The 13,686-nt window shown below is 43.9% G+C and overlaps 1 protein-coding gene across 1 annotated transcript in view; it reads left to right on the top strand.

The window, feature by feature from the left end:
* LOC132379158 (stromal cell-derived factor 1-like) overlaps positions 1-4,509 on the top strand; it is a 33,746-nt gene extending 29,237 nt beyond the window's left edge. The window contains exon 4 of the mRNA XM_059946798.1: positions 230-4,509. Within this exon, the coding sequence (XP_059802781.1) occupies positions 230-245 (16 nt within the window). The 3' untranslated portion in view covers positions 246-4,509. The remainder of the gene's footprint in view (positions 1-229) is intronic.
* The last annotated feature ends 9,177 nt before the right edge of the window (positions 4,510-13,686 follow it).

The raw sequence follows: 13,686 nt of genomic DNA, 5'->3' as shown, positions 1-13,686 counted from the left end.
TGTAACATTTAGCAGACCTTTAGATTGGTACATGCTTGTGGGGGGGGGGGTATGGAGGGATGTGGTCCATGTGCAGATCGATGGGACTAGGCAGAGAAAAGGTTAGCATGGACTTGATGGGCTGAAGGGTTGTAGTGCTCTATGACTGTATTAACAGCGTGAGCCAGTGTATTGATTGAACAAATATAAATATCACCTAGTTTTTCATAAAAATTGTGTTAACTTTCAGGAAATCGAAGATGTAAAGGCTACTAAAGCCGTGCAGATCCTGTATGCTGAAGAAACTGATTTATATTCCATGAAGATTGGGATCTGGCACAGTTCATCACTCAGTAACCAAGCATTGATATTATTTACCAGCTCAGTGATATTATTTACCAGCTGAATGTTAATAACAACACACGCTGAGAAATGCTTTCAGATTCAGCTTAGCAACTATCTTATTAAGGCTTTCATCCTCCACATGCTAATCTTAAGTTTGGACATTTAATAAAGATGTACAATGATGAGCATAAGTATTGCATGAGAAGACAATGCCTTGGGCTAGTGTGGTTTGCTTGGGATTTCTGACCTGCTGAGCAACTTACTTCCTTCACCCAATAATGTCCATTTCCCCAGCTATTCCAACTAAACCATGGCCTCAGCCTGTAACATCAGCTGTTTATTCATTTCTATAAATGCTGCTTGACCTGCTGAGTTCCTCCATCATTTTGCACGTGTTGCTCTGGATTTCCAGCATCTGCAGAATCTCTTGGATTCCAATTAAACATCACAATTTCCTGACCAAAAGGGAGGAGACCTCCTCCCCTGACCTCCATCCTGAGGTCAATGAGTGATCTCCCATCACCAATCAGGTCACAGGTGATAGTGACAATGGTCTTAAATATGGGGACCTATCCATCTGCCACCAGAGTCCCAGAAGGGAATTCATCAAATTTAAATGTTAATCACACATGAAAGTAAATTAGCAAGGGGAATATGGGACAAGAATACCAGTTGGTTTTGGCAAAGAGCTATGAATTAAATTGAATTGAATTGAATGATCTTTATTGACATTATACATAGGTACAATACTTTAATAACAAAGAAATCATTGATGTTTTCAACATGGCAGGATCTTGTGAGATTTGTGGCAGAACTGTGCCAGGTGCCCTGGCGGCAGAGGATGCAGACTGGGAAAGTGTAGTGAAAGCAGACAAGGCAAATCATTGGAGTGTGATTAGTAGATGGTATAAACTGCAGCCACTGTGCGCTGGTGGTGGAGGATACAAGTGACAATCCTGTGACAACAGATATTGCTTTGCGCTGGATGGCGTTAGGCTCCTGTGGCTTTTGGGAAATCCACTCATCCCAGCATGGGTGGTGGGGTGGAGTTATGTTTCTATCAAAGAAGGTGTAAGGTGTTCCTTACCTCTATTAGCCTGCAGGTGACCCTTGGACAAGGCGTAGCACCTGCTTAGCCCCTGATCAGGGTCATGTGCAGCATGGGAGTAGGTAGTGGATGGTTGGATGAGCAGTTGATGCATATCACAAGTTGTGGTTATGTAACCACTGAAGCCAGCTAGACAATCTCTGGAGAGTATTGATAATGGCTGGATTGCCCATCTTGTAAAGACAATGCCCAGATGAAGCAAAAAACTTCTGTAGAAAAATTTGCTGAGATCAATCGTGGTCATGAGACCATGATCTCCCACATCACATGACATGGCACATAATGATGATGTCATACAACACTGCACATAATGATGATGATGATGACGACTCTCCCCAGCAAGCGCAGAATGTTCTATCATACCCCAACTTGTGTCTCGTAGATGATGGAAAGAATTTGGGTTTCCAAGATATGAGTCATTTGAGGTGAGATACCTAGCCTTTGACCAACTATTTAAGCATTGATATTTATGTGAACGGTACAGTGGAGTTCTGGTTAATGGTGACACCAGGATATTGATACTGGGGGCTTGGTTGCCGTGATATCATTGAATATCAAGGGCTGGTACTTAGACTGTCCCTTGTGGGAGGTGATTATTGCCCAAACACTTTTGTAGTGATTATGTTGCTTTGCCACTTATCTCACCTAGTCTGAGTGTTATCTGGGCCGTGCTGCATGCTAGCACAGGCTGCTGAAGAGTTACAATTGGGCTTAAACCCTATGACTAACCTCTCACCTTAAATGGAGAGTCGCATGTATCATTCCACAGTGAGGTGTTGGCGCCAAGAGGGAAATGATACATCGGTCCCTGTGGACCGGCTAAAGAGACTCAGCAGGAAGAATAAACATAATAGCAGCCACCAGCTGGACCAAAAAAACATTAGCACACTAAAAATGGTCATGAGAGTAAATCTGTTAGTGCATCTCACAACACACAAACTTTCCTTGAAAAATGTAGAGTGAAATACACATTCCACATAAGTTACAACTTTCAGAATAATTCATACTCATTTTCCTTTGCTGAACATTTTCTTTTGAAGAATCCCTGTTGCACAATGATACATCTCAGTGTTTGTTCAGCTCAGTGACCAGATGCCCATCTCTGAATCAGAAGATGTTTTGGGCTCATGTCTGTACTCTGGTGCTAAGTTCATCAAGCTGGACCTTATCTAGTGTTGGACAGAGATGAACCCTATCAGCCCATTGATACACCCAATGATATTCTCCTGAAAACTCTGACCCACGGTCGAATATTCTGCAGGAGATGGAATGTTATGTTGAAGTTGTATAAGATATCGGTGAGGTCTAATTGGGAAGATTGTGTGCAGTTTTGGTTTCCTGCCTACAGGAAAGATGTAAATAAGGTTGAAAGAGTGCAGAGAAAATTTATGAGGATGTTGGCAGGTCTGGAGGACCTGAGTTATAAGGAAGGACTTTATTCCTTAAAATGTAAAAGACTGAGAGGAGATTTGACTGAGGTCTACAAAATTATGTGGGGTGTAGATAAGCAAAAGAAGCAGGCCTTTCCCACTGAGATTGGAGGTCATGGCTTAAGGCTGAAAGATGAAAAGTTTAAGGGGAACATGAGGGGCAACTTGTTCACTCAGATGGTCGTGAGAGTGTGGAATGAGCTGCTCGTGCAAGTGGTGCACACAAAGTCTATTTTAACATTTAAGAGAAGTTTGGATAGGTAAATGGATGGCTGGAGTATGGAGGTCAATGGTCCAGTGCAGGCCGATGGGAGTAGGCAGTTCTAATGGCTTAGCATGGAGTAGAAGGGGCAAAGGGCCTGTTTCTATGCTGTACTTTTCTATGACTCTAATCTGTCTGTCTCCTCATGACCCCTTGAAGATTCCTAATGCATTCATTGTCTTTGCGAGTTAGTTCGTTGGACACACACTGCCTTTGGTGGCTTTCTGAATTGAAGAAAGACGTTTATGCAGACTGCAAACTGAGGAAAACACTTGCCAAACATTTTGTGAAGAAATAAGACAAGAGTAATTAGTGACAAACATCATGCAAAAAGAAACATTTAAGCAAGTTCAGATATACTTAAAACCGTTCACTCAAATTTCTTAAAGGAAAACTACTAGCAATAACCTATAGGCTATGAATATACATTCAGTTTTATTAAACAATATCAATGTTCTGGATGATGGGTACATATATTTAGTGTATTTTGTTACAGGGTGGTCTAAATAAAAACTGAATTACTTCTGGAAATGAGTATGGAGGACCCAAGGGAAGGATTGCATTCTGTATGTCACTCATTATAAACATAAGACCCATACAATGGGGCTGATTTCTCTCTCTTACCTAATGATCTGTATCAGCTATTGATTTTGCCCTTGAATATTCTGCATTGTTTTCCAAATATTTCACAAATACAGTAATGTGCAGTAATTGCAGATTCCGAAGCCTTTCTGTCTGACAGCATTCCCGGGCCAGGATCGCTCATTGTAACACAATACAATGCTATTTTGAAAGGCTCCTCATAATTTGTTCTAAAATTACGGAGTCTTTGTGCCTGCTCCCAGGAGCTCAGTTCACTTTGTTTGTTTGATTTCCTGCCCCCAGTCTGCAACCACTGCAAAGCAAAGTGCCAAATTTGTGGAAGTTTTCATTCCTCTGCTAAACTCCAGAAAATGTGAAAAGAAATGTTTAAAGTTCAAAGTAAATTTATTCTCAAAGTTCAGATATGTTATCATATACAATGCTGAGATTCATTTTCTTGCAAGCATTCACCGTAAATACGAAGAAACGCAATAGAATCAATGAAAAACTGCACACGAGGACAAGCAACAACGTGCAAATACAAAAGAAAAAAACAAAATAATCAAAATAATAAACAAAAATAATAAATATAGAGAATATAAGATGAAGAGACCTTGAAAGTGAGTCCATAGGTTGTGGAAATAGTTCAGAGATGGGAGCGAGTGAATTTGAATGAAATTATCCTCTCTGGTTCAAGAGCCAGGCTGAGGGATATCTATTTCACAAAAGTTATAAAATACGGACATTATTATATATTGTTTTGCAATTGTTATACAAATAAAAGCATATTTAATTTACCTTTAGCCTGTTCATTATGTTGGTGACTAGACATTGCTGATAGACCATTTGCTAAGTTGAAAATGTTTGGGTTTCAGATGCCCATCAAGTGGTTGTCTTGGGTAGAAAACTACACCTACCTTCAGATTCAGCAGATGCTAGAAATCCCGAGTAAGAAACACAAAATACTGGAGGAACTTAGCAAGTCAGGCAGCATCTGTAGAGAGGAATAAACAGTTGACGCTTTGGGCCGAGATGCTTTACTTAGGTCTGGAAAGGAAGGGGAAGAAAACAGAATAGAAGGTGGTGGAGGCGTACCAGCTGACTGGTGACGGGTGAGACAAGGTGATGGGCAAGATAGGTGGGTAGGGGAGGGGGTTGAAATCAGAATTTGGAAGGTGATAAGTGCAAAAGGAATGATCGGGCAAGAACATCGATTCCTTTTAATTCCTGTAATTCCTTCTGGTATTGGATTAATTCTTAAATAGATATTCAGAACCTCTCTGGTCTAATTCAACATTAATTTTCTAATTAAAAGCCCTTAACTCCAATCATTCATCTCTGGGTTAAACTTTTGCAACCTTTCCTGATGCAGGTTCTTGACAATGAATAACTGGAGATCCGTGAGTGCCAAGCCAGCTGGTACATTTACTGACAAACTCCACCTCAGTTCGTTGCCAAGCAGAGATAGTTATAAAGTCAACATAGAAACAGGCCCTTTGGCCAATTTGACCGACCAAGATGGTTGCCGCAAGCTATTCCCATTTGCTTGCCTTTGGCCTAGGTCTCTCTAAGTCTTTCCTGTTCCTGTACACGTCCAAATAGTGAAGCGGAGAATGCGGTGCCAACTTTATAACCTACTCTAAGATCAATCCAGCCTTAGCCTCCCACATAGCCACCATTTTTCTATCATCCATGTACCTTTCTAAGAGCCTCTTAATGTCCCTAATGCCCCTGCCTCTGCAGATACTGAGCATTCCATGCACCTACCACTCTTTGTGCAAGAAAACCTTATCCTGACATCCCTCACCCAATCACCCAAGAATTGTGTTTCCTGGAATTTGCTATTTCTGTCCTGGGAGAAAACTATCTTGTCATCCACTTAGTCTGTGCCTTTTATCATCTTGTACACCTCCATCAAATTTCCTCTCATCTTCCTTTGCTCCAGAGAGACAAGCCCTAGCTCACTTAACCTATCCTCATAAAACGTGCACTCTAATCCATGAAGCATTCTGTTAATTCTCCTGTGCACTCTCTCTAAAGCTTCCTATAATGAGGTGACCAGAAATGAACATGCTATTCCAAGTGTGGTCTAACTGGAGTTTTACAGAGCTACGACATTACCTCACAGCTCTTAAGCTCAAGTGGGCAGTAATAGTCCTGAACTATAGGATCCGTGACAATCCTCTTTCCAATTCATTTCATCTGTCCCTTATACCCTTCACCTAGTCCAGGAGCACACTCTGCAAGAACCTAACTACTGAATGAAATGTCCATAAGTGTCCACAGGACATAGCAGCAGAATTCGGCCATTCAGCTCCGCCATTCCCTCATGGCCAATTGTTATGGTTAGATAATCATTGTGTTAATCAAAAAATAATTTAGATTTCTACCCTCCCAGTAACTGTTGGGAACTGACAGACAATTTGCCAAAGCAGAAGAGATGATTGGGAAATTATTTCAATCTATTCAAAAACAGTTTTAGTGATATATGTTTCTAATGGTAAAAGAAAAGATAAAGATTAAAGATTAGTTTTATTTTTCAGGTGTACATCAAAATATCAAAATGAAAATGTAAATTCACAAGTTCACAATTCACCACAACAGGAGCAGGAAAGTTGAAGGTGCAAATACCTACTGAATGTATCACCATATACAACTCTGAGATTCACTTTCCTGCAGACATTCTCAATAAATCCAGTAAACATAACTTAACCAATGAAAGACTGCACCAACAAGGTGGACAACCAGTGTGCAATGACAACAGGCTGTGCAAATACATAAAGAAAGGAAAAGAAACAATAATAATAATTAATTAAACAATAAGTATCCAGAACATGAGATGAAAAGTCCTTGAAGTGAGGTCATAGGTTGTGGGACCAGTTCAGTGATAAGACAAATGAAGTTGAGTGAAGTTATCCCCTCTGGTTCAGGAGTCTGATGGTTGAGGGTAATAACTGTTACTGGACCTGGTGGTGTGAGTCTGAGGTTCCTGTACCTTCTTTCTGAAGGCAGCAGTGAGATAAGAGGATGACCTCTTATAAGAGGTGGGGGTCCCTGATGATGGACGCTGCTTTCCTGCGACAGTATTTCATGTAGATGTGCTCAATGGTGTGGAGAGCTTTACGCATGTTGGACTGGACCATATCCATTATCTTTTGTAGAATTTTCAGGAGAACAAAATTAATATTTCAGGCGAAAGACACATTATGCTGAAGGACCTTTGACCTTTGAACACACTAATTCTCTTCTCACAGGTCTGGCCTGACCTAGAAAGATGCAACATGGATTCTGGCCCTTTGGTCTGTCAAGTCTATGCTGACCACTGAACTCCCCTGCTTACACAGTACTTCCCACATTGCCTTCCTCCCTCATATTCTGCCATTCACCGATTACAGGCAATTTGCAAATGCCACTTAACCAAGCAAGCTGCTTTCTTTTGGGATGTGGGTAGAAATCATAACGTTTGGAGGAAGCCCATGCACCAATAGAACCAGGTTATTAAGAGTGATGGGGTAGCAGTTCTATTGAGAAATGAATTGATGGAATTTTGTGCTTTTATTTTAGATTTCCAGATTCAGTTTTAGTTTAACTTTTGATCTGCATTATTCTCTTTATAAGAGAATTTCACATTTTCATTTTCCAGAGCAGAACTCTGTTAACATCATTATAAAGTTATAGGGGAAAGAGGCTAGAACTTTATTCCTGGATCACTGGAGAACAAGGGGAGATCTTATAGACATATATAACTTTATGAGGGTATATATTGGGTAAATGCAAACAGGCTTTTTCCACTGAGGTTGGGTGAGACTAAAACTTGAGGTCATAGGTTAAGGGCGAAAGGTGAAATATTTAAGGAAAACCTGAGGGGGAGCTCCTTTACTCAGAGGGTGTTGCAAGTGTGGAACAAGCCTCCAATGGAAGTGGTGGATGCTGGTTCGATTGCAACATTTAGTAGGAATTTGGATAAGCACATGGATGTGAGTTTTGGAGAGGGCTATGATATGGGTGTGGCTAATGGTAGCTGGTCAGAATATTAGTTTGGCATGGACTAGATGGGCTGAAGGGCTTGTCCCTGTGCTATAGAGCTCTTTGACTCTATGCTTCCATTATATTTTCATCAGTGACTCTCTGAAGCAGGGAAGCAATCTAAGGCAGTTTCCTACAGATTACTGGGCGAGGTCAGATGTTCAGAAAACAAACCTAGCTCGGTCAATAAACAGTCAGTAATGAGGTTGAATGTTGTTTTATGACTGAAGGACCTCACGAGAACAAGACCAAAATTTCTGAGATGTTTTTCCACCAGCACAAAGCAAACACAAGGGGAGGCTATCTGATACCTCCAATCAGTCACCTGGAAAGATCTTGGAGCCAAACAACTTAACATTTAAAATTAATTCAGGACCCAATCCTGCATAAAGCAGGTTCTAAAATTAGTTCTAAATTTGCCTCGTGTTATTTTGAAGTAGCACTTACACTCATAGATGAATTTGAGGTAACATTCTGGACCGCTCTTCTCCACCATTAACTTCCTTTTTAGGGATTCTCCAATAAGGCTCTTCTCGATCACCTTATTCCAATATAGGCCTTCAAGCCTGGCTGTTGGTCTAGAGGTCTCACTAATCCCAACTATCTCCACAACTCTGCCTCTATTCATTACATCAAGGTTATTTAAGAGGTTCTTCAATAGGGGTATGGGTGAAAAAACTATCAAAGGTTTCAAAGATTTTCAAAGGTGCATTTAATGTCAGAGAAACGTAAGCAATATACATCCGGAAATGCTTTTTCTTCACAAACATCCACGAAAACAAAGAAGTACCCTCAAAGAATGAACAACAGTCAAACGTTAGAACTCCAAAGTCCCCCCCAGTTCCCCTCCCTCCCACACTTAAGCACAGCAAAGTAACATTCCCCCTCCCCCACCAGCCAAAAAAGCATCGGCAGCCCCCACTGAGCACTCCAGTGTGCAGCAAAGCAACAGCAAAGACACAGATTCACACCACCCCAGAGACTATTCATTCACCTGGTATTCGACCTACCACAGGCTCTCTCTCTCCCTAATAAGGGAGAAAGAAATGTCTCCGTTTCACAGCGAGAGGGGAGACATAACAAACAACTCGCTGATTATGATGTCAAAAGTCTTTTGCGTCATTTTTTCCAAGCTCTGTGCCCAAAGATCTCGGGTTTCTGGGCACACAGAAACCTCCCCACGATACACTGATTTCCTGCTGGGACACGTCCGCCCGTCTCCAGAGCCACGAGATCCCAGACCTCTGAAGGTGAGTGAAGCCCTTCGGCTGCATCCTTGGTGTGGTGAATAACGGCCGGTTGTGAAACCCTGAGAGTGGGTCCCATTCCCACAAAGTGTGTAACTCCAGGTCAAGGTCTTCAAAAGAACCCTGAAAGGGAAAAATAAAGATAGTAAAGATGGAAATAGAGCTGTTTCCGAAGATGCAAGCAAAGGAGTCACCGTTAGGACGGCTGTGTGAAAGGGAAGGGTTAGATTGATTTTGTAGTAGGTTAAAGGGTTGGCACAACATTGTGGGCTGAAGAGCCTGTCCTATGCTGTACTGTTCTATGGTCTATGATCTATTCCACTTCCCGAGTCTCTGCCAGTTTTTAAACCTTTGCAGGTTTTGCCCTGAATCGCCACTGGCTGGGGTATATGGCCACTGATCCACTGGTGGGCAGGTGTGAGCCCAGAGTGAACAGTGGCTGAGCAACAATCCTGAATGTGGCCATTGCGGACTTCTACGGGCTGATAAGGAATGATGTGCCAGGTATGTATTACATGTGTATCCCATCTGTCATGAGGGGACTGAGACTGAGCCGCCACTGTTGCCCCTACTAGGCACTGAGAAGGTAACAGCACCATCACCTGTCACCATTTGGGAATGACAAGAGATTGGAAACAACTGTGGGAAGTCTGGGAGCCATTTGAAACCTTCAGTCAAAGACCCAATTAATGTTGATCAGTGATCTCGTCCATTGGGAGGTTTACCTTGCCTCCAAGACTGCTTTCTTGCTGTAGTCATCAGTCCACTATTAAAGAAAAGGAAGCACATCTGGTCTAGCCAGAGTAGAAAGTTAACAAACAGCCCCGTAAACCAGCTGTAAGAAGCCATCCGCCACATCGGACGTAGGACAGGTGTTGTGATCATTTACACCCCTGGAATACAGGTAGTTTGTATTTCTCTGTTGGGGGTTTCTGTTTTTATTACAGATTTTACTGAGTGGATTGTCTGGGGGAGAAGTCTTGATCTCATGACTCATTGATTCTTTCAGCATTTGACCTTTCAGGGGCGTGGCATGACTGCTGGCTTAGCAGGACTGAAGCACGGCCAGGAGTTGCTATCCTATTCCCAACCAACCTTTTCAAACACTCACATAAACTGAAAATCTGTGGGGATTTGCAGCCTCGTTGGGCATATAAAGTTGCTGATGGTTTCCAGTTGTTGTGGTTGAATTTCAATCCACCTTTTCAGGAATTAAGACTACAATTTTCTCTCCAAATTTGAAGGCAACTCCACAGGGCATTAACAAAGATCTTGGAACATGTATAAAATGAACTTGTTATGTTGGGGTCTTGCAGACAGAATGGAAATAAATCAGAGGACTAGCAGAGTCTGTCCTTCGTGACTGGGACTTGCTGATGATTATTCACAGTTCACTGCAAGGAAACAGGGTTTTCATTTCTCCAAATGACATACAGTAATTAACCCATATACCAAACAATTGCTGGTGTGATCTCTGCCTTGTTACATGTCAACACCTGATTAACAAGAAAGCCTAGGACAGCATAGCACTTGATTTATTTATTGAGATACAGTGTGGAGTAAGCCCTTCTGGCCCTTTGAGACCAGCAATCCCCTGATTTAACCCTGACCTAATCAGAGGAAAATTTACAATGACTAATTAACTGACCAACTGGTACGTCCTTGGACTGTGGGAGGAAATCGGAGCATGCGGAGGAAACCTTGCTGTCACAGGGAGAAGGTACAAACTCCTCACAGGCAGCGGCAGGAATTGAACCTGGGTCGCTGGTACTGCAGAGCATCTTGGACTTTGATGTGATGTTCTGGACTATTGATCGTGAGACAGATTCTAGCCTTATTAGGGGAGCTGTGGTAAAATTCAAGCAATTAAATATATTTGGATAATAAATCCTGAAATAAAATTATTGCTGAAAAATCCATCTAGTTCCTAAAGGTCCTTCAGGGAAGTGGTTCAGGCAGCCAAGTGACTCCAAACCCATCACTAGTTTAACTTTCAACTGTCTTGTGCAAAAGCCCATTTCCTTGGAGCTTGTGGAATGTTCCTAAATGTCCAGGCTGGTATATGTCTAGGGGAAAAGGAGATCCAGCCACACACCAATCCCACCGCCCGTACACACAGGTGCTGTGGGAATCAAGGTTATGCCGCGTGCACACACACAGTATCAAACACACACCAGATACCGTTATGAAATACACTTTAAAGATTTTACTAAAACTAAAAGAGTACTGTGCAATACAATATATATGAAAGAAAAGAAAAAGTAAAAGGTGCCAACTTATCAAAGTTCAGTCAGTTTAGTGCACATCATTGGAGCGCAACCATCGAACCATTCGACCCCTCGTCGCTTTCCTCCGACCTCCACGTCCTCGCACCTGGGACCACCCGGGTGGTCGACTGAGCAGTGCAGCGCACGTCCACCTTCCTCGGCGTCTCCTTCCCACCTCCCCTGAAAAGACCGCGAAACTCCCAAGCTCCCAGCCTCACGACAAAATAACATTCCCCATTGGTTAAAAAATGAATACAATCCCCATATCAGCGAGTCCAAAGCTAAACAACTACGAGAGAAAACACTTATCAAACATAAAAGCATTCCTACTCCTAACAAACCAAAGAAGCCATTTTGATTAACATATACAGTACATTGTACATTCTCCTCCCACCAGCAAATGTCATGCCCTCATGACATTACCAGAGTTCCCCAAGGCTTCTTGCAACACACAAAACCCAACTCAGGTGCAGAAAGCAGCAACATAACTACCTAGAGCAGTAGAAATCACACTCGGTTCTCCTGGCACCACATATGTCAACCGGTCTGGGGGGTGGGGGGCGCCTACTCCTCTGAGATCTCCGTACCCCTTCTGCCGACCCTTCCGCCTCACTGGGCTCCCTCTTCACCTGTGAACCCTCTGCCTTGGACACCCCAGGTTTACCTGTCAGATCCTCACTCCCTCCCTCACGGGGTTCCCCCCTCACCTGAGAACCCTCTGGCTCACGTTCCGGTTCCACCCTCTCTCCCCCCAACACTGGCTGTCTCTCCATCTGACCATCAACACCTTCCCTCCTCTCGCCCAACTCAGTAGGGGAAGGGCCAGGAGCCTCCTCTTCTGGTACAGAAATGTCAGCGAATGGGAACAGGGGCCACTCATCTGATTCGTCATCTTCCGAATCAGTATCCATTCCCGGGTTACGGACCAATCTCGGCTCCTCAGCAGTGGGCTCTTCCCTTGCTCAGCGCCCTCGCAGAGTCCTTGTACTAGGCACAACCTCCCACTCTGGCTCCTTGTCCACTTGCACTGCTTGACCCAGGGGCAGCAGGTGATTCAGATGGAGTACTTTGATAGGCCCATTCACATCCGCAGGTTTCACCCGGTAAACTGGTAGATTCGGCTCTCTATTACATAGGGGCTGGCCGCCCATCAATCTGCCAACTTGTACTTACCAGGGAGTCCCAAATTCCGTAAAAGGACCCGGTCGCCCGGCAATAATTGGACAAACTTCACCTTTTGGTCATACCTCATCTTATTCCTCTGATTTTGTTTGGTAGCCACTGCCTCAGCCAACTCGTACGCCCTCTGTAACTCCCTCTACATATCGGACAGGTACTTTAGATCGGGCTTCCCGGGTAATTCACCCACTGAAGCCCCAGACTTTTCAGCTTTCAACTCCCGGACTGTTTTGGCTGCCAAACCCCTCAAACTTCCCACCAATCACTGCCTCTTCTCCTCCTCCGAGCCTGGCCACTCCTCTAACATCAAAGACGTATGCTCAATCCAGGGCTCATAGTCCACCTCCCCATCCAGGGTAGGCTTGGCTCCGGAGAACACCCCCAGTTTCAGCCGTGGCCTCTCAGCCACTCCCACCAGGGAGTTAAGTGCGGCTGCCAGCTCCAAGGCTTCCCCCCTACCTGGGGGGGCGAGGCCTAATCATGTCTCCCTCCTCCGACCTCCCTTTACTAGTGATGGGCACCTCTCCGGGGGCCACCTCTAGCTCTAGCTTCTCCTCCAGTGTCTCATCATCTTCATCCTCGGAGAGGGTGTGGAGTCTCCACGGCCCCGCCTCCCCCGGAACAGTGACCGTCGCCGGCAGTTCCAACGTCATGACGTCAGCACTCGTACGAACCAACACCCAGCTAGACTCCACCTCTTTACCACACCGTCTAGCTATCAATTCCACCTGCCCAATACCTTTTACCAAACTTAACCCCCGCACTAACACGTCTCCCGAAACTCGAAAATCCACTCCGCTCACTACACAGGGATACTGCACCAGTACATCTTCCAAATCACACCAGTTAACAACCTTATCCCTGTCCATCTCTGCACTGCTGCCTGCGCGATTCCACAGCCCCTGACAATCCAATCCCGGACGAGCCCCCACAAATGTAACACTTACCCAACGGGCTGGTATATGTCTAGGGGAAAAGGAGATCCAGCCATACACCAACCCCATCTCCCGTACACGCAGGTGCTGTGGGAATCAAGTTTATGCCTCGCGCACACACACAGTATCAAACACACACCAGATACCGTTATGAAATACACTTTAAAGATTTTACTAAAAGAGTACTATGCAATACAATATATATGAAAGAAAAGAAAAAGTAAAAGGCGCCAACTTATCAAAGTTCAGTCAGTTTAGTGCACATGGTTGGAGTGCAACCATCGAACCATTCGCCCCCTCGTCCCTTTCCTCCGACCTCCATGTCC

Source organism: Hypanus sabinus, chromosome 21, assembly GCF_030144855.1.
Source record: "Hypanus sabinus isolate sHypSab1 chromosome 21, sHypSab1.hap1, whole genome shotgun sequence".
Taxonomy (NCBI): Eukaryota; Metazoa; Chordata; class Chondrichthyes; order Myliobatiformes; family Dasyatidae; genus Hypanus; species Hypanus sabinus.
Note: the sequence above shows the minus strand (reverse complement) of the source record. Positions and strands in the feature narration are given on the sequence as shown.